This window comes from Vombatus ursinus, unplaced genomic scaffold (genome assembly GCF_900497805.2).
Source record: "Vombatus ursinus unplaced genomic scaffold, bare-nosed wombat genome assembly UNPS02014798.1, whole genome shotgun sequence".
Classification (NCBI taxonomy): domain Eukaryota; kingdom Metazoa; phylum Chordata; class Mammalia; order Diprotodontia; family Vombatidae; genus Vombatus; species Vombatus ursinus.
In genome coordinates, this window is record NW_020954576.1 from 10,324,714 (window position 1) to 10,350,383 (window position 25,670).

At 39.6% G+C, this 25,670-nt stretch overlaps 1 protein-coding gene across 1 annotated transcript in view; it reads right to left on the reverse strand.

The window, feature by feature from the left end:
- Positions 1–21,850, reverse strand: part of LOC114049686 (UDP-GalNAc:beta-1,3-N-acetylgalactosaminyltransferase 2) — a 37,317-nt gene extending 15,467 nt beyond the window's left edge. The window contains exons 1-5 of the mRNA XM_027871010.1: positions 21,709–21,850; positions 11,463–11,610; positions 9,759–9,859; positions 8,142–8,335; positions 5,597–5,692 (exon numbers count right to left, since the gene is read on the reverse strand). Of these exons, the coding sequence (XP_027726811.1) occupies positions 5,597–5,692; positions 8,142–8,335; positions 9,759–9,859; positions 11,463–11,610; positions 21,709–21,850 (681 nt within the window). The remainder of the gene's footprint in view (positions 1–5,596; positions 5,693–8,141; positions 8,336–9,758; positions 9,860–11,462; positions 11,611–21,708) is intronic.
- Positions 21,851–25,670: the final 3,820 nt, after the last annotated feature.

A 25,670-nucleotide genomic window follows, 5' to 3' on the forward strand; every position in this document is an offset into this window, starting at 1 on the left:
CAAGAATCACCTACCCAACAAAACTGAGTATAATTCTTCAGGGGAAATGGACATTCAATGCAATAGAGCACTTTCAAGCATTCTTGCTGAAAAGACCAAAGCTGAATAGAAAATCTGACTTCCAGATATAAGACTCAAGTGAAACATGAAGAGGTAAACAGGAAAGAGACATCATAAGAGACTTATTAAAGCTGAACTGTTTACATTCTGCATGGAAAAATGATATTTGCAACGCATGAGTCCTCTGTCAGTATTAGAGTAGTTGGAGGGAAAAAAAATTATACGTATGTATATATATCTATATCTATATCTATATATTCTATATAGATGAATAGAGGGCCCAGGGTGAGTTGAAGATGAAGGAGTGATATCTGGAGAATAAAAGTAAGAGGTGAGAGAGGATTATACGGGGAGAAAGGGAGAGGTAGAAAGGGGTAAATTATCTCACATAAAACAGACAAGAAAAGGCTTTTACAAAAAAAGGGGGGAAACAGGGGAAGGTGAAAGGAAGTGAATGAATCTTATTCTCACAGGATTTGGCTTAAGGAGGGAATAACATACACAATCAATTGGGTATGGAAATCTATCTTACCCTCCAGGAAAATAGGGGGGAATGGGACAAGAGAGCAGGAGGATGACAGAGGGGAGGGCAGATTGGGGAAGGGTGTAATCAGAAGTAAACACTTCTCAGGAGGGACAGGTTCAAAAGAGAGAATAGAATAAATGGGGGGGGTGGGGTAGGATGAAGGGAAATATACTTATTTTCTCACAACATGACTACTATGGAAGTATTTTGCATGACTGCACACGCATAACCTATATCGAATTGTTTGCCTTTTCAATGAGGGTAAGTGGGGAAGGAGAAAGGGAGAAAATTTGGAACCCAAAGTTTTAAAAACAAATGTTAAAAAAAAATTTGTTTTCACATGCAACTGGGAAATAAGATATATAGGCAATGGGGTATAGAAATCTATCCTGCCTTATAGGAAAATTGAGGGGAAAGGGAATAAGAGAAGGGCGGGCAGAGATAGAAGAGAGGGCAGATTAAGGGAAGGGGTATTTAGAATGCATGCCATTTTGGGGTGGGGGAAAGGATGAGATGAGGAGAAAATCTGGAACTCAAAATCTTGTGAAAGCGAATGTTGAAAACTAAAAATAAATTAATTAGTTAAAAAAAATTTTTTCCAAACATATACTAGACATCTCCTTACCTTCTTAAAGAGGATGCTGAACAGTCCTTCTTTTGGATGATGAAGGATCATTATGAAAATCAGTTATCTTATTTTTAAGGAACAATACCCTCTTCCCACTCTCTCCACTAAAGATTTCATATGTCAGTGAAAAAAACTGAGGTCATTCATCAAGAAGTTTCCTCATCTCCCAGCACTCAGACACCTTCTTCGCCCTCTTCCATTCCTCTCTCAGATGAAGAGCTGGTTGTTCTCTTTGGCCCCCTTTCTTCTAACCCTCCCAGGCTTCTCCAGCAGACTGTTCTCACAGTCACCCCCAGTCACTTTATAATCTTCAATCACTCCTTCCATGAAGCCTTCAAATACACCCATATCTCCCTCCATTCTTAAACAACACAAAAAATAAAATAAATAAATCTCACTTGATCTGTCCATACCTGTGTGATCTTCCCTCTCCTTTTTGGTAAGCTCTTTGAGAAAGCCGTACACAATAGGTGCCTTCGCCTCCTCTCCTCTCTCTCTCCCTTATCCCTCTGGAATCTGGCTTCTGATCTTATCATTCAACTGAAAATGCTCTCTCCAAAGTTACCACTGACTTATTAACTGCCCAATCAAACCTCAGCTACTATCCTTCTTGATCTCAGGAGTATCTGACACTGCTGACTACTTCCTGCCGGATGCTCTCTCTGCTAGGTTCTCGTGACACTTCCCTTTCCTGGCTCTACCATGCCTGTCGGATCCCTCCTTCTTGGTCTCCTTGGTTCTTCCCCCATGAGTCCCAAAGCTCTGTCCTCTTTTTTTTTTTTTGGCTCTCGGGGGTCCAATGATCACTAATGACCCCTAGAACTGTATATCTAGTCCTAGTCTCTCTCCTCAGGTTCTAGTACCACATCACCATCTCAAACTCAGTTTGTCAAAAAAAGGAAAATAAAAATAAAAATACTCACAACTCTTTTCTCCCAAGTTCTCTCTTCTTCTCAAGTTCCCTATTATTGTCAAAGATGCCATCCTTCTGGTCACATAGGCTTGAAACCCTGGTGTCATCCCCAACCCTTCACTCTCACTCACCCCACACATCTGATTAACTGGTTGCCAAACCATCTCACTTCTACCTTCAAACTTCTCTCATGTATGCTCCTCCTCACCCCCACTCACACAGTCCCCACCCTAGTTCAGGACTCTACTGCCTCTCACCTCTACTATTTTAATAGCTTTCCATACTGTCTCCCAGCCTTACTCAGTGGCCTAAGAGACCTTCCTAAAGCATCTGCATGACCAATAAACTCCACTGGCTGCTGAGGACTCCAGGATCAAATATAAAGTCCTCCTTCTGGTATTTAAAACTCTTCACCACTGGGCCTCTTCCTATACCTCATTGCACTCCACACTGTCTGGGATATAGCTATGGCCAACTTGCTATTCCTCACAGACAACAACATTGCATTTCTAGCTCTCTGTCTCCACCCTGGCTATTCGCCATGCTTAGAATGCTCTCCCTTTTTCTTTCTGCTTCTTAGTTTCTCTGGTTTCCTTCAAGACTGAGTTCAAATTTCATCTCCTCTGGTGAGGGAAATGGGGGACACAATGCGTCCCTACATCTCCCCATTCATTCCCTACCCAAAGCTGCTAATATCCTCCTCCTCCCACATCACCTTCTATCTACTCTGGATAGACCTTGTATGTACCTAGTTATTTACATGGAGTGTCCCTCCATCATAATACAAGTTCCTTGAAGGCAGAATCTGAGTTTTTGCCTTTTTTTGTTTCCCTACAGCTTAGCAAAAGGTCCACTCTGACTCTGTACTTGGTCACTGACTGATGATCCCAAAGATAGTTGAGAAATTATATATTTACCCCTAAACTAAATGAACCCAGCAGCTTCAGAGTTGACAGTTCTTCTCTATCGACTATATCTGCACTCAATGTCAACTGTCGTTCTTACCATTTCTGACTTGTCCTTCATATCTCCTTTAACAAGGCTGATAATATAGAGAGCAAACCTGACTAGCTTAATTCTGTACATAATTCTAAATCAGTAAGTTATTGCTGAAACGTGGTTCTAACTCTATAGTGGGTAGGCTTGCTATTATTTTCAGGGTTCATAGCAACTTTTGGGGGAAATTAGAGGCAGGATTATTTCTGAGTTTCCGGATGGATAAGACTGTTAAAAGTCTGACAGACAGAAGTGAAGTATTTCTCTGAAATACCTTACCTATTACTTTCAAATTAGATAATGTATAAATGGCATAAATATCTACTAATGAGGTTATTCTTTCTATAAACTTAAGCTCTGCAAGAAGTAATTCTACAGATGAGGTTAAAAGCTGTAAACACTTAAAAATTTTCTATTTAAAAAAAAACATAATTAATTCAAACAACAAGCATTTTTAAAGCAGCTACTCTGTACAATGCCCAAGTGCCAAACTCATAGTAGTTTGCTGGGTTTTTATACTAAATGTCCACAATTCTCAGGAAATAATTTTATTTCATGAAAAACAATACAAACATTTTAGGAAGAAATTAATCCATGATTTTAATTCTATTTTGGAACAGATTTTTAAACTAAGAAGTACAACACTTGCAAAGTCTAATTAGAAAAAAAAAAGATCCAATGAGGATGCTTACTAAAAAAAGAGAGAAGGCAACAGTCAATATTAATACCATTCTGTCAAATTTAAAAGACACCTCTCTTTCTGTTAACAAAAAGATAAAGTACATTCACAGCAAATATACTTTATGAGGCTTTTCTGGGGGCAGGGGAACTGTCTGCTGTGTCAAAAGGAAATATATTAATAATTTTTTTTAAGCTGACAAAAAGAGGTAGAGGCGGAAAGAGATTATCACTATAGGGTTTTGGCTCCTCAGCAAAAACAGGGCTATACATAAATACAAAATAAATCTCTAGTTGATTCAAGTGAACCAAAACAGGCTAATTTTTCAAATATTGAAATGAGTTTTGGTTTTTATGCTGAGGAAATGTGAAATTAGACTACGCAATAGTTTAAGTGGCACATGCTGCAGCTTTCATTTACCTCTTTGACCCCACACTGAGATTTATGCCTCAGTGAGTTACACAATGAAAACATTTCAAGAGATCTGCTTACTTGACAAGCTGTGCTGCTGACATACTACCCTGGGAGGCTAGTAAGTGAACATTCCAGGAGGGAATAAAATGATGGCCCAATCATATACTCCCTTCTCTTACATGGAAGAAAGTGACCTCTTTGTCTCTCAATCAATCATTCTCTGCTGACTCTATTCTCGCAAACTCCTTATAACTATTCTTCTTCAGTGCTAGTAAGTTTGATGCAGCAAAGCTGGAATTCATCCTTAAAATTTAGCATACTATAATCTAGCTTCAACAAGAAAATAAGTGGATTTACAATAGGAAACTTTTTAATAGCAATAGTATTACTTGGCATACCTAAGAAAATCTGCAGAAGTCCATCAGTCTAAAACCTAAAAAAAACTGGGCTAAAACTTTAGTTTTTAGGCTCTTGGTAAGTATGTGAATAACCAAAAATCCTACCTGCAATTTCAGCACTGATACTGTCAGAAGCATCACTGTGGATGTTGATAAGGGGAAGATAATTTTTGTGAATTTTGAGAAATCTTTTTCCTCCCTTTTCTAAGGCTGGGGGAGGGAGAATGGTAATTCTTTGACTAGTGGGTAATGAAGAACTGATGGCTGGCTTTCTTCCTCCTTTCCTGTCTGAGGGGTTCACCAGATGCTGTCTAGTCTTTCACAGAGAGGTTGCTATACAGATTCCCCCCTCCCTGCTCATCACCGTGCAGTGAACTGAGACGCCAGATAACTTCAGCTGGTAAAAGTGCAGTTACTTCACAAATCAGCTCACAGGCCAAATGTCAACAGCATGTTAGGAGGTATCTGGGTTAGCACGAAAGGATTAAGGTCTCCATTTGTCAAGTCATTGTCAAGCATTGACAACTCATTATGAGAGGCCCCTGACTGAACCAAAACTGCTCTCCTCTTGTTCCTTGAACAGAATGGAATCCATACACACAATCAGCAAGGATCTTACTCATAAATTCACAGTTGCCTTATTATTTCTTTCCTGGATAAGACTAACCCTAGACATGTGAAAAAACAGCCCAACATCAGCCTGCAAATCTTACAGTGCTTGAAAATGCAAAGACTCAGGAGTCTTCTAATAATTTCACTAATATTTTAGGAAATCTCAAAAATTTGCAACTGAATTTGCATTCCTACTGCCCCGATAAGGAAGCCTGGTAAGGAATTAGACAGCAGAGCTCTCTCCTGGCTCACAAATGAATGCTGGTCCAGCAGCTTGTGATCGATCCCGAGTCAGTTCAATACGTGCAGTGTCACCCCTCCCTGCCCAAGTACAACACTAGTGCTTCAGCCTTCTCTTCCCGGCCCGTACCTCTGGCAAAATGAATTGCTCCACCGGTTTGTACCATAGTCTGTTGACTTGTACTCCACAGCTGGGGGGACTGAAACGAGCACTAAGGAGAGCATCCTGTGGGCACAGAGTCAGGGGAAAAAAAGTCAGGGGAGAAAGTCACTCTTCATACCTTGTTAAATATATTATTAGGAATATTGATATTCTATTTGGTTTAATCAGCATTAGTTTCTACCAACCCCAGACCTCTCTTTTCTCCTCTTCCATCTATCATCAAGTTAGGACACTGAATCTCCCTCCATCATGCCGATGATGTCATTTAGTTTTCAAACTAAAATGATAATTCATTCTAATTTAGAAAATAAATATGTGCCCCAAAGCAGTTGGGTATGTGAAACATTGCCAAATGAAAGGAGAATGGGGGTGGGGAGGTATAGGGGTGTGTGTGTGTGTGTGTGTGAGAGATATCCTACATCAAGAGAAGGTGAGACAAAAACCAAGCCATGGGGATATAAAGATGGCTGATTTTCATTAGATTAACAGCCTATTTTCTTTGAACACGGTTTTAGCCAAAAGAATGTATTTATTTACATGCTTAATATACACATTGACTTATGAGGGGAACATCTCATAAAAGCTATTAAAAGGACACAAGGTTTCTAAAATTACAATTTTTTGTTAGGATTTTCTTCTGTTAAATATCAACTTTTACAAATGCTGCAGGAACATGTTTTTGCTTCTTTAGGGAAGTAGGTGTGAACATCAGACTTACATGCAAATAAGGTCTTATAACCTTGGTGGGAGGAGGTAGTGGGTCTGAACATAGTTTTGTGTGGGGGCTTTTGAATACGTGCCAGTATCGACTTAAGCTAGAAGCCACTTTAGAACAGAGACTGTTAACTTGTCACCAGTTACATACAACATCATGTACAGTAAGCAGCTAAAGGTCAAATCAATAACATGGTCAAAGCACTGTACTTATGAATTGGGCTCCCCTGCTGGTAGCACACTCATTTAGAATAATGAGCTGCAGATACATCTTCATCCACTACCAAGACAATTAAGTATCTGATGTTGGCAAGTCACAGCAGGTCCTAATTTCCAGATTAAGTACGGTGGCATACTAAGGACTACAACTCTCACATCACTTAAAGGATTTCCCAGATAGAAGAAGTCTAACTTAGGCATAACAGATGGAATTATATGCTAATTGGCTAATTATATGCTAATCATTAACTTGATGAGGCTCTTCTCATAGCAATAATACTAGATTGTGGTCAAATACATCCATGTCAATGGAGGGGCTCTATGAATATAGCACCCACACCAGTGGAACTACTTTCCCAATTCTACTAAGACTGCCCCTTCATTCTACTTCTCTCACTACTTGCAAATGAGTATTTTATATTTTTGGAAGGAAATCTGAATTACAGGCTTAGCTGGAAGAAATAAAACCAGAGACCAAGTAGTTTAATCCCTGGCTAAACAAGAGTTCTGTCTACATCACACCTGATGGGTTACCAAGGATGGGGAGAACTCTACTTTGCTTGAAGACCCCCCATGTGGAAAGCTCACTCCACTTTGGGATGGCTCTGTTGGTTAGGAAGCGGCCTAAGTTTCCCGTCTCTTAAGCAGAACAAATCTAATTCTTCAAATGAAACACTATGCAACAATACTCACCACTACAATGGAAATTTTTCAAAGTAACTGAAACATATATTGATTGGATCTATAAATACCTCACTCTCTTTGCTAAAGAGGAAAAAATTTTAAAAAGACAATATTTATGACAAAAAATATAGATAATAGTAATGAAAATATACTAAAATTGAGCGAAATTAAAAATTACAATGGCAGCCACTGGCCATAGAAGGAGAGTAAAATAGCTTTAAAAATTTGGTCTTGGGGCAGCTAGGTGGCACAGGGCACCAGCCCTGGAGTCAGGAAGACCTGGGTTCAAATCCAGCCTCAGACACATACTAGCCATGTGACTCCGGGCAAGTTGCTTGACCCTGATCGCCCTGCCAAAAATAAGTTAATTAAAAAAAAATTGGTCTTGCACTATTTTTCCAGAGTACAGTAAATTATAACTAAACAGTAGTACAATAATTAGGGAATCTATAGGGAATTCATTGCTGTTATTTTTCTTACTGTGACATTCTTTTTGAAAACCAGGGACAATTTTACATATTCACTAATACATGAGTACAATACAATTATACCACAATTCTTTACTATCTTCATTCAGATATACTTTTGGTTAAATTGTGTTCCCCCAAATATAATTAGTAGTATATAATAACCTAATATAATACATAGCGTAGTACAAAATAGAATATAGATGGTAACGATATTACCAGAATTACAAAAAGGTTCCATCACATTAAATAAGGAAAGGAAAATCAAGTTTCTGAGTCAGGCAGCGGCAGACTAATTTTGTAGACCTTTTCTACGGAAAACAAATTTAATATTGACAAAAAACAAGTTTAATACTGACAAGACAGGAAAGAAGTTAAGGGATGAGGGAAGAGGGTTGGAAAAAACAGTTTGTGAAGCAGGGTAATACCTCCTGTTCTGCTTGATACACCTTGACAGTAATATTCCTCTGGAAACCCACATCACCAGCGTCATAGAAGACTCCAAGACTAGTAATGACAATTGGGTAGAGAACTCGAAAGCTCACACTGACAACTTGATCCTCAGAGAACCCTGCTGCAGTTCCTTCAGGAAGACTGAATGCCTCGATTTCCTGATTTAAAACTAGGGAAGTAATAACAACTCATGTTTATACACCATTTTACAAAGCACTTTCCTCACAATAACCCTACGAGGTAGGTAGCAAAAGCATGATTATCTCCATTCTATAGAGGAGGAAACTATGATAAACTGCGACACAGAGTAAGAATCAGAAGAAATTAGAAACAGATGCTACATATACAAACCCAATGAAACCTTTCACCTATACCAACTTTTATCGTGAGCTGGGCTGCTAAAACTAAAGTGAGTAATTGCTTCTAAAAATAAACCAATTATTTGTTAGGCTTCTTCCTCTTCCCTCCAAATAGCAAGAATGGAGGGTGGAGCCAAGATGGCAGAGTAAAGGCAGGGACTCAGCTGAGCTCTCCCCTAAAACCCCTCCAAATACCTTTTAAAAATGACTCCAAATAGCAAGAATACCTACTCCACTAAAGAAGCAAAAACATGTTCCCATAGCATTTGTAAAAGCTGATATTTAACAGAAAAAAATCCTAACAAGATCCCTGCTGGCTACATACTGACTTAGAAAAGCACATATTACTATTACCTATGGTATATAGTATCTTTATTTATTTTGTTAAATGTTTCCCAATTAGATTTTAATTTGGTTTAAGCTACACGCCTGACACCTCTGCCCCAAACTAGAGCTGATCATCATTCACAGAAGCTTTACAATAAATAAAACATGTGTCTCTTTAGAAAGTGGATTTGAAATTTCCCTAAATAGTATTTCAAAATACCACAAAGATGAAGTAATTCCCTCTTCCCCAACCCCTGCCAAGAACTGCTCAAAACTTCTCATTCTGAGGACAGAGGTTTATTGAAGATTAAAAAGAATGTTTTCAAAGCACATTTAAGCTCTTTATTGCACCATGCTGTAGAGTTCCAGTTCTAGTTTTAATTTTACTTTTCTGTGTTATGGCAGCTTAAGCTCAAGGATTCTTGGGAAAGTCACAAACACATACACTACAAAACTGAATATGTAATTAATTTGAAATATTTTTAGAGAATGTGATTTGAATGAACAATACGGTAAAAATGACTTTGCAAGGAGTTCAAAACTCAGTAACATAATGTTTATCTTTCTCCTCTATTATATACGTAAGGAACAATTGCATATACTTGAAACACCAAAGTCCGATCTTCTGATAACATAAAAGAAAAAGAAAAATCATGTCCTTCTGAAATTCTACACATGCCAAGAGACTCCCATCTGTATCCCAATACATTAGGAGGTTTGCTAGGAAGTGGGGGAGAGAGGTTTAATTTTGTCAAAAATGACTACATACTGCTAAATTCAGCAACTCGAAATTAATAATCTCAGTATTGTGACTGACGGTAACCGTAGGGCCAAAAAGAGAGAAAAGCCTAGAGTGGATGAACAAAATCAAGATAACTATGAACACTAATGTGGTGTGGCACTCACCGGGATTAGTGATGTTCAGCAGTTTGCAGGAATAAGGGTCCTCTCGATCTTCCCCAGGCACGTCACAGCCACGAGCACCTATTATGAACTTCACAAGCACACTGAGAGATGTGTTGGCATTAACATCAATTAATAGTATTCTATCTTGACCATGCAGCTTCCTCCTATGCCCATTTCAAAAGCTGTCCTTTTTGAGTCATAAGTACTCATTAAAATTAACTTTCTAGCTTTGCTTTACTTCATGCTGAAGGAAAACAAGCAAACAAAAAATACTAAATAAACAGAGGCTCGTTTCTAACCTTACTCTACTACTGAAAGTTATAGATCCTACCTTTGGCCACCACTAAAAGAGGATGGCCAGTAAACTCCTGGATTATGACTGTTTCTTTATACTTCTATTATTGAGGCTACAGCATAATTTTAAAAAGAAGGTCTACATCATGACTCTCTAATATGAAATATAAGACTTCTGAAGTTCAGACACACTTTGTAAAAACACAAATATACTTTTTTTTTAGTTGATGGCCAGTCAAAGCAGAATCTTTTTCTTTAACAACCAGTTTAGGGTATATGAATATAAATAGAAACTATTGATGATTTTAAAAGTTTCTGTTGTAGACATTCGTCCTAGATGGCTTTTAGCCATGTTATATGCACATTCTCAAACAAAACTATAAAGGCAACAGATGTAATTGCAGGAAGAAATTTTTACCTAGGCTTACAAGGATATCCAATCAGTTTCAAAAACAAGCCACTAAGATTATTAAAGTGAAAGCAAGATGAGGCAAATTGGTAAAAGATAAAATGCATTTCAATTAAGAAATTCTTTTCCAATAATTAAATAATAATTTTCAAAATTCACTTATACACGATCTGAAGGATTACAGTCCTACAATTACTTAGGGATCAAGACATGAAAGAACCTTTAGTAAATGCCTTCAAAAGAATGAAAACAGTAGGAAATAAAGACTTGAAATCTGTATTTCTTAGAGCTAACTGTTGGTGACCATGAAATTCACTTTCAGTAATTTGGCTCTTAAGTTACCCAACCCTAAATAGCTTTGGGTCGATGCCTGCCAGAAAGGCACATCAATCCACCACTATAAACCTCTCCTTACATAGATATCCCTTCCACTAATCCCCACTATCATCTTGAGACTGGCTAGTCAGCTGACAAGAGAGAAAAGGGCACTGAGTTTTTGTTAGCCTGTTATGTGTTTTATCTAAAAGCCAACAGATAAGGTATTTTACCAAAACTCCCTGCAAGAAACTTAAGAATAAGAATACAGTACACATCACAAATATTACTTCACACAGGACTTAAATTTTTCCACAAAATTTCATTTTATGTGTACCTTGATTTTAAAAAAGTTAATTTTGTGGAGTTAGTGAGAAAAAGTTTATGGCATAGCTACATAGTCAATGTGTAATATCCCTCATTCTAAGGCTACAGCATGTAAAATACGCTATTTTAAAATTAAAACACTGGTATTTAAAATAAAAACATTCAACAAATACTCTTCTCCCATTATATGATTAAAAGTAATTCAGTTAAATTCATTTCTTGGGCATAACTGTAGCTAGACATAATAACTTCTCCTACACTGGCAACAGTCTAATCTTCAAAATAAATGTTCAGGATAACTGTTTCCTACTCTATGTTTCTATATATCCAGCAAGGCACTGAAATACGAAACAACTTACCGTTGACTTAATTCTGAATGCTGTTTCAAGTGCTTCAACCAGGTGTTCCTGATCACACTTCGTAGTTCATGATTATTTCGAGCTGACAGCACACCAACTACCACATCATAATGTCTTGATTTCCACTGAGGAAATAAAGTCAGTTGATCTGGAAATAAGTGATAAATATTTAGATGCATCCTATGCATCAAAAATAACCACAGTACCAAAAAAATGTATGTTAAAATTTTAAAAAAATATTTAAAATAGAAAAATATTTTAAGACATTTGAAAATATTTGAAAAAATAAAATATTTATTTCAATATTTTAAATTCTTTAAACCAAAGAATCGGTTTAGGGAAGCAAGTCAATCATCATTCTATTCCCTGGATAGACAAAACCTAAATATTCTCTGCTTGAAGAAGTCAGCATCTTTCAATAACTCTGTAACCCTTTAATGTTAAATAATTTTAGGGTCAACAAATTCCTTATCTAACAACCCAAAAGTGTGGGGGGAAAATCAGCCCTTTTGGAGAAAGGAACCACCTAAGGTCTTGGAGAAAAGATATTCACTTTATAGTTTACAGATCAGTAAAAGATAAGATTTCATTCACCTTAAGTTTAAATTTGCTTAGAGAAGACCTGAGGACCTAGCTGAAAGGAATGAGAGAAAAACATGTTAGAAGTAGGGCTGTCCACTGTGTTCTCCTCTACTGACCAGTTTTAGAAACTTCAGCATTAAGCACACAAAAACTCAAACAGGCAGGGCTCAATTCACCAACCTTACCTGGTCCCTCCTCAATCAGAAGCAGGGAAACTTCAGAGAAGACATCTCCCAGAGGTACACATTCACCAGGTTCTATTCAACTATGGCAAAGACTGATGGCAAATCCTTTTTGGGTTTAGTGCAGCCAGGGAGCTCATGACAGCAATCTACCTACCATTGCAGTGGCTTCTCAACTCCAGTCATATCTTTTGAATCAACACTTCTACTCTTCCCAGGTCTCACTCCAAGTAAATGCATCATGCCCTAGCAATATCCCACCACATGGAATATTCCTTTTCAAACCAGCCCTTGCACTTTTCAAATCAGCCTCTCTCACCCCCACCTATATTTTCAACCAACATTCTTTCAACCACTTTTGCGTTTACAGAAACTTGGCTCCACCAAAGAAACCCTATCCCTTGCAAACTTTTCCACTTGTGAAGACTTCTCCTCCCACTCCCTGCCTTCACTCACTAGGCCACAATTCCACCTTTACTCTTAAGAGGGTTATTTGTACCACTCTTTCCCCACCATCACTGCTATTATATACTGCCTTCCAAGACATTCTCCCATCTTTTTTTTTCCCCAATGAATTTATTATCTGGCTCATAAACAATTTTCTCCACCCTATCCCCTGCTATTATCCTCAGGGACTTTAATTTCAAATTGATAATACTTTAGCAACTTGATCTCTCAATTCCTCAACCTCAACTCCAACTTCTTTCTCTATCCCACTTCAGCCACAAACTAATACAGAAACATCTTAGCCCTTACCAGTTCGAAGAATTAGCTCGCCTCCAAGATGCATAAGTTTGAAATCTCATTAACTGACCACAACCACTTATCTTTCTTTCCCTACTAAACCCTGCTCTGCACTACACACTGAGTTTAAGATGCCTAGGGGGACATCTAATTTGAAATGTCCAGTAAGCACTTGGTGATGTGGGTCCTTATCACTGACTTAAATAAATTCAACAACCACTTATTAAGTGCCTAATATGAGGTGGGCACCTTGTTTTGTAATAGGGACCCAAAGACAAAAACAAGAATTTTATATTCTATGAGGAACACGTTTACATATATGTAAATGTAAAGTAATTTTAAGAGTGAAAGTACACTATTGGGGAGAGGGATTAAGAGGAAGGGCTTTGTATAGAAGGGGGTACTTGAACCATGCCCTGATGAAGGATATGGACCCAAAAAGGCAGAGGTGAAGGGACAGTGCTTTCCAGACAAACAGGACAAAGAAAGTATAATAGGACAAGGAACAACAATTTGGGGAAGAGATGGTAGGCCAGTTTCATACCAAATACATGAAGGAAAACACTTTGATCTAGTCTCACCAAAGAGGGTTCTTAGTCTTTTTTATTTCATGGATAATTTTGGAAGTGTGTTGAGTCCTTCTCAGAAATGATTTTTTTAAACGTATACAATAAAATACACAGAATTAGAAAGGAAATCAATTTTATTGAAATGACATTATAAAAATATTTTTTAAAGTTAATGGGTCCAGGATTAAGAAGCCTTGTATTAATAGGTCTGTCTCCTAATGTTACTATTAAAAGACTTTTCTATACAAAATATTTATAGTTGCTTTACATATAGTAATAGAAAACCTAGCAAAAATATTTATGTCTAAAAACTGGGAAATTGATTAACCTGTGTTACCAGCACAAGGAATTGTCATTGTATTGTATGTACTTCAAGGATCTGTGATTTTTGTTGGCATGGGCATTTCTTTTATTGATGCAGACTGAAACCCCTCAAACAGCATACATATGGCCTTTGGCAGTTTCCATGACCAGCCTGGTAAAGAGCCCCTCTGTGCTTAAATGGGTCTTTAGACAATGAATACAGATGCAGTTTGTTCCTGGGCCTATACTTGAAACCTTAGCTTTGGGAACTCAAGGTCACTTATACCATCATGAGGCACTGGAATAGGACTTTATGTAAAACAGGCTGCAAAAAATTACAAATATAAAGAATAAAAAGAAAATAGCAATGAAACGTGATACACAGATGGATAAGAAATCAGGGCATTAATGTCTTTTTTGAATTCAAAATGTAAATAAGCTTGAATTTTATTCCTTATTTGATAGATTTTTGTATTTTTCCATTTGTTGAAATTGTCATTAATAAGATTTTGGCAAATAAAAGCAATAGGAAAGATTTTTTTTTTAAAAAAGGAAAGCAATTTTATCCTAGTTTGCTCATCAACTTTGTTTCATGGGTTGCGATGTCCAGTGGTGCTAATAAAGCCTAGCTAATAGAACATCTGAGGCAGCTGGATGGCTCAGTGGATAGTGTGCTAGGCTTGGAGTCAGGAAGACCCGAGTTCAAATCTGGCTTCAGATATTCACTAGCTGTGTGGCCCTGGGCAAGTCACTAAACTTATGTTTGCTTTAATCTACTGGGAAAGAAATGGCAAACCACTCCAGTGTCTTTGCCAAGAAACCCCCATGAACAGTATTGGCATGCTATGGTCCACTGAGTCATAAAGAGTCAGACATGACTTAAAGACTGAACAACAAAATATAACGTTCACACTGGCAACACAGACTACAAAATCAAACAAAGTCTTCAGGGGCACAGAGGAGTCAACCCAAATGTAAAATGAATATTAAAGAAATGAATTGGAAAATATTCTAGTAGGATGGCAGCCAAAATGACCTAGCAGTAGGGTAGTAAGGCCAAGGTCAAAGCGAAGGCTGTCATCCTATCAGTAACTTAGGAGGGCCTGGACCAATTCTCTCTCTCTCTTTTTTTGGCTACACAATGGGGTAAAATGACTTGCCCAGGGTCACACAGCTAGAAAGTGTTATGTGTCTGAGGCCAGATTTGAACGCAGGTCCTCCCGAATCCAGGGCTGGTGCTCTATCCACTGTGCCACTGAGCTGCTCCAGCTTGGACCAATTCTCAAGGTCAACCAAGTTTTTCAAACAGATAACTGAAAATTCCCACCTTCTCAGAGACAGAAAGCCAAGTTGGGAAGTGGACCAGAAAGACTTAAGTCAAGCAGGTTGAAAGGGTTAGAACACACTCTAAAACTTTCCTACCTTGTACTCCCTTTCACATTGCAGCACGCAGGGAAGTTTTTAGGAAGCTTATTCAGCCTGCCACGATGGTTTCTTTACTCTGCCTATATTTCTATATAGGCTACTGCTAGCTATTAGCATCCCATTTTGAGCAGGTTAAGTAGAGATAAGGTGAACAGCTAGAAAGTAGATTACACAGCCCCAAATATTCGAGAGCTGAACGTTAATGGCTCTATTCTATCGAGAGGCATCAAACACACAGGTCTCTTCTTCCCCACAGATTAAAATATAATTGGGAAATATTTGACAAAATAAACAAAAATATAACAGAATGGCTTTCTAAGTCAATATGTAGTCCACAGGGATCCTTGTGCACAGTTTAGTAGCCCCACTTCTATTTGACACTACTGCTCTACATTCTTTCACTTGGAAACTTCCATCAGCTCCCATGAAGATTACTCCCAAATCTAAACATCTAACCCTAGTCATCTGAACCTCCAAATGCCGTCTGGAAACTTCAAACTAAATGTCCCATGTCCATCTCAAACTCACCTTGTACAAAACAGAACTTTTCTACAAAACCTACCTCCTATTATGAATTCTCTATTCCTTCCAGTCACCCACGTTCACTATCTGAGCATTATCTTTGACCCTTCACTCTCCCTCACCCCACATATTCACTCACTTACCAAATTTTGTCATTTCTATCTCTACATCTCTCCTATCTCCTTTCTGTTGACATGGCTTCCTCCCTCAGATCAAGCCCTCATTCTTGCCTGAACTACTGTAATATCCTCCTCCATTAAAACATGTCCTCCTTGACGGTAAGCACTCTTATTTTTGTCTTTTTATCTCTAATAGCTAGGAAAGTGCTTGGTACGTAGTAGATGCTTAATAAACTGTTGCTGATCGATTAACTAAACTCACTGGAAGCATATAATGAGATGAAAGAGATCAGATGCTCTATAGCAGAGGTTCCTAAGCTAGCACCCCCTTAAAAAAATACTCAGCACCCCCCTCCCTGAAATCTACTCTTTAACTTTTTTTAATTTGTATCATTTCAGAAAAATAAATTTTAAAAAGACACATCTTAAATGTAATAATTTATTGTAAATTTGTTTTTTCTGCATTGAAATTTTGATGACGCAATATTATGTCATGTAACTGTACAGCAGTGTAAGTCATTACATGCTCATATTCCTGTTGATGCATGCTAGATTTCCCAACAATGTACAACATGCTCGCCTGCTAACACTGGCTTGTTAAAACCTATAGGCGGACTTGCACTGATCAGTTATAATTTGCATTTTGTGTGTTTATTTGGAAAATAATGTAATCACTACGACTTTAACTCTGTTACACAACAGATGAAACATGCACGCAAGGTTTTTCAAAATTTTCTTATCTTTTCTTTCCTTATGCTTCCACCGCCCTTTATTTTTATTCAACGCCCCCCCAAATGCACCCAACACTACTACTGCCTCCCTGCTGGGGGGGGGAACGACACGACACTTTAGGAATCTATGCTCTATAAGCCTCATTATCTTAGCAAACCATTATTTTCTTGTACTTCAGTTTCCTCCTCACAACAAAAGTATACATTTCATTCATTGAAATAGGCATTGATACCTTAGTAACATAATTCTTGGGAAATCTGAATGCTGTCACTATAGTAAAACTTAAACACTTAATTCTTGGGAAATCTGAATGCTGTCACTATAGTAAAACTTAAACACTTTACACTGGTCTTCAGGGGAATATAAAGGAAAAACACTAAGTGCACTTCCCTTCTCTCTCTAGAGAGGTGGGAGAGTACACCACGAAGGTTGTATACATTGTCAGACACTGTGAGTTTAACATCACTGCTTTTTTTAGAAAGGTTTCCGAGTGGGCAGTATATATGGAATCTTGAATGTTGCATAAAAAAGGCATCAACATACATTTTTAAAAAACTTGAAGTGTCTTACTGGACTTGGGGTTGAGTCAAATATGGGCTCTGTCCACCTACTTACAAACTATGTGACATTTGGCAACCTCTCTGAGTCTGTTTCCTCTTCTACTTGATAGATATGGTAAGACATTATTAATACTTCGCTTGGGGAGGGGGCTGTTGTGAACAATCAACCAGTCAATAAGCATTTATTAATCACCTATTATTTACCAGGGTCTGGGTATACAAAGACAAAAATTACGTTGCTCCTGCCCTGAAGGACCTTATATTCTATAAAGCAGACAGACAGACAGACACACACAGTCATTTCGAGAGGTCAGCCACTAGCACCTGAGTAGTAATCAGGAAAGGTTTATTGTACAAGGGGCTTTTGAACAAAGTCAAGGGAAACCGGGGATTCTAGATGGTGGAAGTGAAAAAGGTGTCTACTGGGTATGGGGAACAGTCAGTACAAAGGCTCACAGATGGTAACTGGAGTCTTGTAAAAAATCAAAAGAAAGCCAATTTGGCTGCAGGAGGAAAGTAGGGAGTAATGTATGATAAGGCTGGAAAGTTATGGTAAGGTCAGATAATGGAGGGCATTAAATAACACAACAGAAGAGGTTATATTTAATCCTAGAGGCAATGAGGGCAACTGGAATTTACTGGGTAGAAGAGTGGCATAATCAACAGGAAAATCTCTTCAGTAGCCACATGGAGGGATTTGAGCAAAGTTATTTTATTAACTAATGTACTTTATAAACACGAAGACCTGTGTTCAGCTCTGCCTCAGACATGTAATAACTGGGAAATTTTGGGCAAATCTCTGGGTCTGTTTCCTCATTTGTAAAATGTGGAAGCTGGCTCTCTGAATTCTCAAATTCTTTCCAATTCTATCTCTATGGGATGAACTCATCCATAAAACAGAAGACAGAAGAATGGAATAGAAAGCAGAATCTAACAAGGTGTTTCTTACAAGAAACATGACTGAAAACTAAGGGCACAAAAAGTTAAAATAAGGGGCCCTAGGGCAAAATCTATTATGCTTCAGATGAACCTTAACTCTATGATCCTATAACAAAGCATCTTTTTTAAGTACTTACTCTATACAAAGCACTGTGGTCAGTGCTGGAGCTACAAACAGAAACACAAGACAGTTTCGGCTCTCAAAGACCCTCACATTCTAATAGGGAGACACACATAAAGAAGGTTTCAGCTGCACATCAGATAGAAAGGCCAAGTAGCAGAGCAGATGGTAATGTCCTGATTTTCATTAGAGACTTCTAACAAGGAAATCCACAATTGTAGAGATCAATTAGACAAGTTCTACTTTAATTACAAAGTCACTGAATATGCAGAATTTTCAAAACTGTGCTATATTTAAATACAAAATAACATAAATACCACAGAAAAGAGAGTAATAATAAAAAGTAAAATAAAATCAACATTTATTGGCAACAACTACATACAAGGCACTATGTTCCAGAGGCTGTGCAAAGTCTACGATAAGAAGTTTTTCAAATTTATCTCCATACCTAAAAATAAAACATCAAACTCAAGTGAAAAAACCCACAAGATTAAAATAGATTACTTCACATGACCTTAACCAAAGGTCATAGTTATGTTTACTATAACTAATAATTTGAATCTGTTCCCTTGTGTACAATAATAATTTTTTGTATACATTTAAACAATCAACACTTAATAAAGACAGGATCCACAGCCATCTAAAACATGGAAACGACTCCAAAGAAGCAGCTACTAAAAAAATCATTGCAATGTACTTTCTGTCCACAGTGCACGTTATTTCAGCTTTGTTCTTTCATTATCACCCCTTTATTCCATTAATTTAGTGCAAAAATGGCAGAAAATAAAAACAGGAAATGGTATGTCATTATCTAGTTATGCTGCAGTAGTTGTATCCAAGAAGGCAAACTCAGACAAAATATTCTCTTGCATACCTATAAATGGCAATATGCAGTCTCCATAAGACTATCTCTCTTACAGAAACCAGATTTGTAAAAATTAATACAACATTAGAGGTAAAGAAAAGTAGCAAGCCTACCACAGCTTCTTCATGCCTAGAACGTTCTCCCTCCTAAACTCCACCTAAGGAGCCAGCTTCCTTCAAATCCCACCTTCTTTTTTTACAGATAAGGAAACAAGCCCACAAAGAAAAACCCAGGACCACCTAGTTAAGTGTCTAAGGCAGATCCTCTTGACTCCTGGTCCGGACTCCTGCAGGTCCTCTTAGCCCACTCCCTCAATTACCCTAGTGTTTAATCCACTAGGAAGTGGTCCAGCTCTCCAAAGTTCTCAGGTTCCTTGGACTTGCATAGGGCCATGCCTTAAGCAAATCTACCCCTCCTTTATGGAAATATAACAGCAGCCTTTAAACAGCTTTAGATTTACCACATGGAAAAAGGTAAAACATTTGTTTTATGTTGTACCAAGAGGGCACAGCAGGGGCCAAAGGTTGATCACCAGGAGGCAGATCTACCTAAAAACAAAAGTTTATCTCAATTAGAGTTGTCCAACAAAGGAATGGGTTTCCTCTGGAGAGATTGTTACTGTTGTGGTTGACCTTACATACAGAGGTAGGATTACCAAGTGAGATTCCATAAAAGAAACTCCAGCATTGGGTGGGATTCTGAATTAAACTACTTTTAAATAACCTTCAAATTCAAAGGTTCTATGACCCTATTATATTGGGATACATTAGTACATGAGGGCATCACTGGATTAGATATAAAATAATCATTTTTAGAGGTTATGAAGCTTACAAGGCTATTTTCTTCTATGCTAATTAATGACACCTGGGCACAAGGTGGTACAGTAGATAGAGTGTAGGGCCCGGGGTCAGGACCTGAGTTCAAATGCACCCTCAGACATTTGCTAGCTGTGTGACCCTGGGCAAGTCACTTAAACCTGTTTGCCTTAATCCACTGAAGAAGCAAATGGCAAACCACTCTAGTATCTCTGCCAAGAAAACCCCATGGAAAATATTGGTGTGCTATGGTCTTCAGTGTCATGAAGAGTTGGACATGACTGAACAATACCACCAACAACTAAATTATGAGCATAAAGTTTACTTATTCTTGTTTATGTCACCCCAAGCACCTTGTAAGGGCATATACACCCAGAGGGTATTCCATAAATACCTGCTGACTAACATTATGAGTACATCATGCTATTAAAAAAAAAAAAAAGCCCATAAAGGAAACCAAGTAGAAACCTAGCAGAAGGCACAGGGCATTACTGATCCTTAAGTGTGATAAATTACTGCTCATTCCAATTTGGAGAAACTTAAAAATCTTTTTTCCATGGAACTTAAAAGAACTGCAACACTAGATATGTCATCAAATCCTATTTGAACAGGACTTAATCGTAAGGGCAACACAAAGAAGCCTCTTCAACTTGCTTGTACTGCTTCTTTCAGGGAAACAGAATCAAAACAATAACCAAAAAATGTTAACCTATCAAGGTCTAAGAATTATCACTAATTAGTCAGAACAGTTAAGGATTCCCAAATATTCCATTCTTGTCTTATAAACTTTTGGTTACCAGAGAATTCTACTTTTTAGGGGATAATGGATAATTTCCCAGAAGAATTAAACATAAAACAACAGATATGCTCCCTAACCACTCTAAAGGATTCTTATACAATCACAACTTTCTTTCCTAATCGTAGTTTTTCTTCTTAAAATGTTTTGATTAACCGAAGCCTGAATACTGTTTTCCAGGGCCAAAGACCTTGTGCTCAAGAGCAAAGAATTTCTTTTTAAAAGAAATACTTCACCAAAACATGGATATGATCAAATAAAAAAGGACTTTGACTATTTTCATTTATACTCTATTTGGTGGAACCTGAGAACTAAATTGAAACAGAACTTCCACCAGAGCCATGCCTATTTCAAGTCTGGATCCGTTTCAACTCTCTCAAGCATGCAAAAAAAAACAAAACAAAACTACAACACTTACAGCAGTTATTCTTCACACAAAAACCAGATTTTTTTTTTTTAAAGGAAGGTTGCAATGGGTCCCAACAATCCTGTGTAAACAAACTTTGAGCTTAGGGAGAAATGGGGTCTAGAACAGCCCAAAGCTGGCCCTGAGCAAGTCGGACGAGGCCAGCCTGGACACAGGCGAAGGAAGGACTTCCAGTAGTGATTACGTGTGTGTATGCGTGTGCATGCATGTGTGCAAAAAAGGCTGGAAGGAAAGGGAGCAGAGATCGCTCCCGCCGGCGAGGTTTTCTGTATGGAGAATAAGAAAAAACACACATATTAGCTTTCGCCGGTACGTGGCTTTTACTCTAGGATCAGATGAGAAAGCTCCTGCCAAGGTTTAAAGCGCTGCAGAAGGTTGGTCGTCACTATTGTGACTGTTTTGCGGTCTCCCTCACTCCTGCAAATCTCGGTGGTAAAGCGAGGAGGGTGGGGGGGGGGCAGACGAGGCTCGGAACCGGCCCCTGCCCCTCCCCCCGCGGCGCTGAGACCCGCCCCCCGCCCCACCTCACCTTTCCCGAGGCTCACCTGCAGGGCCGGCCCCGGAGGAGGAGGAAGAGGAGGAGGAGGAGGAGGAGGCGCAGGCGGGTGGCGGGGAGCGCAGCCGCAGCCAGAGGTGCAGCGCGGCCCCGAGCAGACACGGGCACAGCAGCACCAGCCAGTTTCGCATTGGCCGCCCCCGCCCGCTCCACCTCGCGCCCCCACCGCGCCGGGCTCCCTGGCGTCCCGGGGTCGGAGGAAGGCTGGGGAGAAGGCGGGAGACGGAGGCGCAGGTGGGGAGGGGATTCCCCCGCGCGACCACCCTCTCCAAGACAGTGCGCGCGCGTGCACCCGCCTGCCTGACCCCCGCGTGCGTGGACAGGATCCTCGCGGACTCTCGGGGAAGATTTCCCAGACCCCCGGCGGAGGCGGAGGCGGAGGCAACGGCGGTTCAGCTACACGAGGCCCCACCCCTTCGGCTAGGCTTCTCTCATGGCTCCTCCCACCTTTTTTCTCAACTCTCCGCCCCTTTTCCTACAGGCCCCTCCTACTCTGGGCAGAAGGCCGGGAACTGAAGTTCCACCCCGAGCCCAGGCAGGGGGCGCGCCCTTACCCAATGAAACCTGAGAACTATAATTCCCAAACGCCCCTTCTCCTCCCCGCCACCAGCTCTTCTCAGCACACGGGAGCGGGGCCGATCGGCGTTCAGAAATGTGCGTGACGTTCACGAAATCTGCTGCCGCCTAACGGACTGGGGAAGCCGGAGGGAAGGATATTCGTGGCTCTGCGGCTGCGCGCCGTAGGGGCAGCCATGCGTGACAGGGGATGATGCGTTTGCCCTAGGAGTTGTGGGGTTGAGAATCGTAGACTCCACCGGGTTAGGAGGGCACTCAAACCCCAGAATTCACCACGCCGGTGGAAACGGAGCCGGCGGCCCCGGGGGCTGATGGGAAAAGCCATCCCGAGTAGTTGCGGGTCACTCGTAGGGGAGTTGGTCTCTAGGGTGAGCCTTTAGAAAGATGTCTTCCTTTTGACCCGGAAGAAGATGCCGCGATCTTCACGTTTGGCTGCCGCCTGTGTCAGCTTACGGAACCAAGGTTTCTAGAGATGTACTACCCCTCCCAGGGCGGGAAGGACTGGTGGAACTAGCCCTGGGAACGACCGCCGCGAATGGTGCCGCTGATGGCAGCCTACCCCCTGTGAGCACGCCAAACGTCCTTCAGACCTTGTAGCCTTCCCCACTCCTCAGTGTGCCGATTATCGATCCATTGCCAGAGCTTGTTATTCCTGTCTCCGTAACATCTTGTATCAGTCCTCTGGGTTCAAATCCTGCCTCGGACACTTAGGCGCTGTATAGCCATACATATACAAGCCACCTAACTTCTCAAATCATCGATTTCCTCATCCGTAAGAGGAGGAGGTTGGACTAAATGACAGTAGTAAGGCTGATTAAATGATGATGATAATAGCTAATTGCTTTGCAAACCTTAAAGCACAATATAAATATTAGTTATCATTTACATGTATTTATATATCACTTATGAACACGATAGAAATGTTATCATTTAGGTATCTATGTCATTTATGTGTATAAATACATATTTATATATCATTGCAAACCTAAAAGTACAATATAAATATTAGCTATCATTTATATATATCATTTATTTATATATATATCATTTGTGTATTAAGTTTGCAAACCTTAAAGCACAGTATAAATATTAGTTATCATTCACATATACATATATATCACTTATGAACACCACATAGATGTTAGTTATTTGTGTATCTGTGTCATTTATGTGTACAAATACTAAATTATATATCACTGCAAATCTTATCATCATTTATATATATCGTTTATATAAATATATATCATTTGTATGTATCACTTTGCAAACCTTAAAGCACAATATAAATATTAGCTGTTATAATCACATATATATGCCCACACACATACATACATACATCTCAACAACACTGCAAGGTAGATACTATTATTATCCCTATTTGACAGATGAGGAAATGGAGGCTGAGAGACTTTAAGTGACTTGCCCAGGGCCAAAATATCTTAAGGCAGGATTCAGACTTAAGTCTTACTGATTCTTCTAAGTCTAGCCATCTAGCTGCCTAGGACCACTTCTCACTAAAAGGGAGTCCTGAAGCCCATTGGTATTACATACTCTCCTTATTGGTGGAGGTCAATGCCTTCCCATGGATGGGCAGTGGATAGAGTCATGGAGTCAGGAAGACCTGTGTTCAAATCCTACCTCAGACACTTAATAGCTGTGTGACCGAGGGCAAGTCACTTAACCTCTGTATGGCTTAATCCACTGGAGAAGGAAATGGCAAACCTCCAGTACCCTTGCCACGAAAACCCCATGGACAGTATGGTGCAGGAGGTCATGAAGAGTGGGACACAACTGAACAATGAACAGGGTAGGGTGGAGTTGGTGAGAAGCAGAGAGAGGAGAGCTCCCATACATTCAGGTCTCTTCAGTGTCTGTTGAGTGCCTTCGGGTCTCTTCTCTTTATTCAAATTTCTTGAGTTGCTTCTGGCTTAGTTTGGAAAGAGAAGATTGATTTTGCCAATTCTACTTAAGGTTGCTGAAGTGAAAATAAGACAACTCTGGGAAGAAACCAACCTGAGAGCTGACAATCTCCATCATGTCCCTATCCCCACTTTGCTATACTAGAGACTTTAGGGAACTTCCCCTTGGATGAGATCTAGGAGCTCTCTCTTATGTTGGCTTCTTCCCAGTGTCTTATTCAAAGAAAGTGAAGAAACCTGAGCAGACTAGAACTCTCTCTTCTCTTCTCATCAACTACACCCTGCCCTTCAAATGTGACCAGGGCATTGATCTCCACCAGTGAGGAGAAGGTCCCATGCCAATGGACTTTGGGTTCCACTGTTCATGCAGTCACTGTCTTAGTTGAGGCCCTCATCAGCTTCAGCCTATTGAGGTGGTCTCCTAATGGTTTGCCTCAAAATTCCCCCAATCCCAATTCATTCTCACACAGCTGCAAAAAAATTTTCCTTAAGCCCAGGTATGATCATGTCACTCTAATAAACTCCCATGGCTCCCTGTTACTTCTAGGATCGACTATAAAATCCTTTGTTTTAAAGTCTTTCACAATCTGATCATAATTTATCTTTTCAGCCCCATTACTTACTACTTTACATACTCTGCAGTCCAGCTAAATTGATCTCTTTGTTTCTCACATAGGACACTCCTTCACCTATTCCGTGCTTTTGCACTGGAAGTCCCACATCCCTTCCCTAATCCTCCCAAAAGCAAGCAGTATCTTTCCCCACCACCTTGTATTTATTCTGTGTATGCTTATTAATGCACATGTTATCTCACCTAAGGCAGGATTCAAACTCAAGTCTTCCTGATTCCAAGTCTAGCAGTCTTATCGACTATGCCTTCCTTGAGAGCAGGAACTGTTTCATTTTTTGTCTTTGTGTTCCCAGAAAATCACAGTGAAGGTCAATGAGGATGAATGTCTAGGAGTGAGCTAAGGCTGGAAGGTCTAGGAGATTTTTTTTTTTATCATACACAAGCATTTCAGAATTCAAGATCATGGAATTGGTAGTAACAGTGATGGTGAGATCAAGCAATCAATCAACAAGTATTTATTAAGCCCCATGATTTCCAGGCCCTCCACATCTTCCTCTTTTCCCCATCCCTAAATAATGCTCTGGCCTCAATTTCCTCACTTCACTGCCTTGCCTCAATAGTTTAGCAATTGAACTATATACACTGACCTCCACCCACCTGTATTCTATTCTCCAAAATCCCTTGCTCTCTTTTCCTACAGCTGCTTATAACCTAGCAATCTTTAAACCTGGGTCATCCCTATCATTTCCCCTTTTACCTCCTGCTCCTATGCTGTTGAAACCCTTTTGAAAAAGTCACATAATCATGCTGATGGCCAAGACACCCCCCAAAAAAATTCTGGGCTCATATCAGGTCCAATTTTAGGCTCTGACTCAAAATACCAAT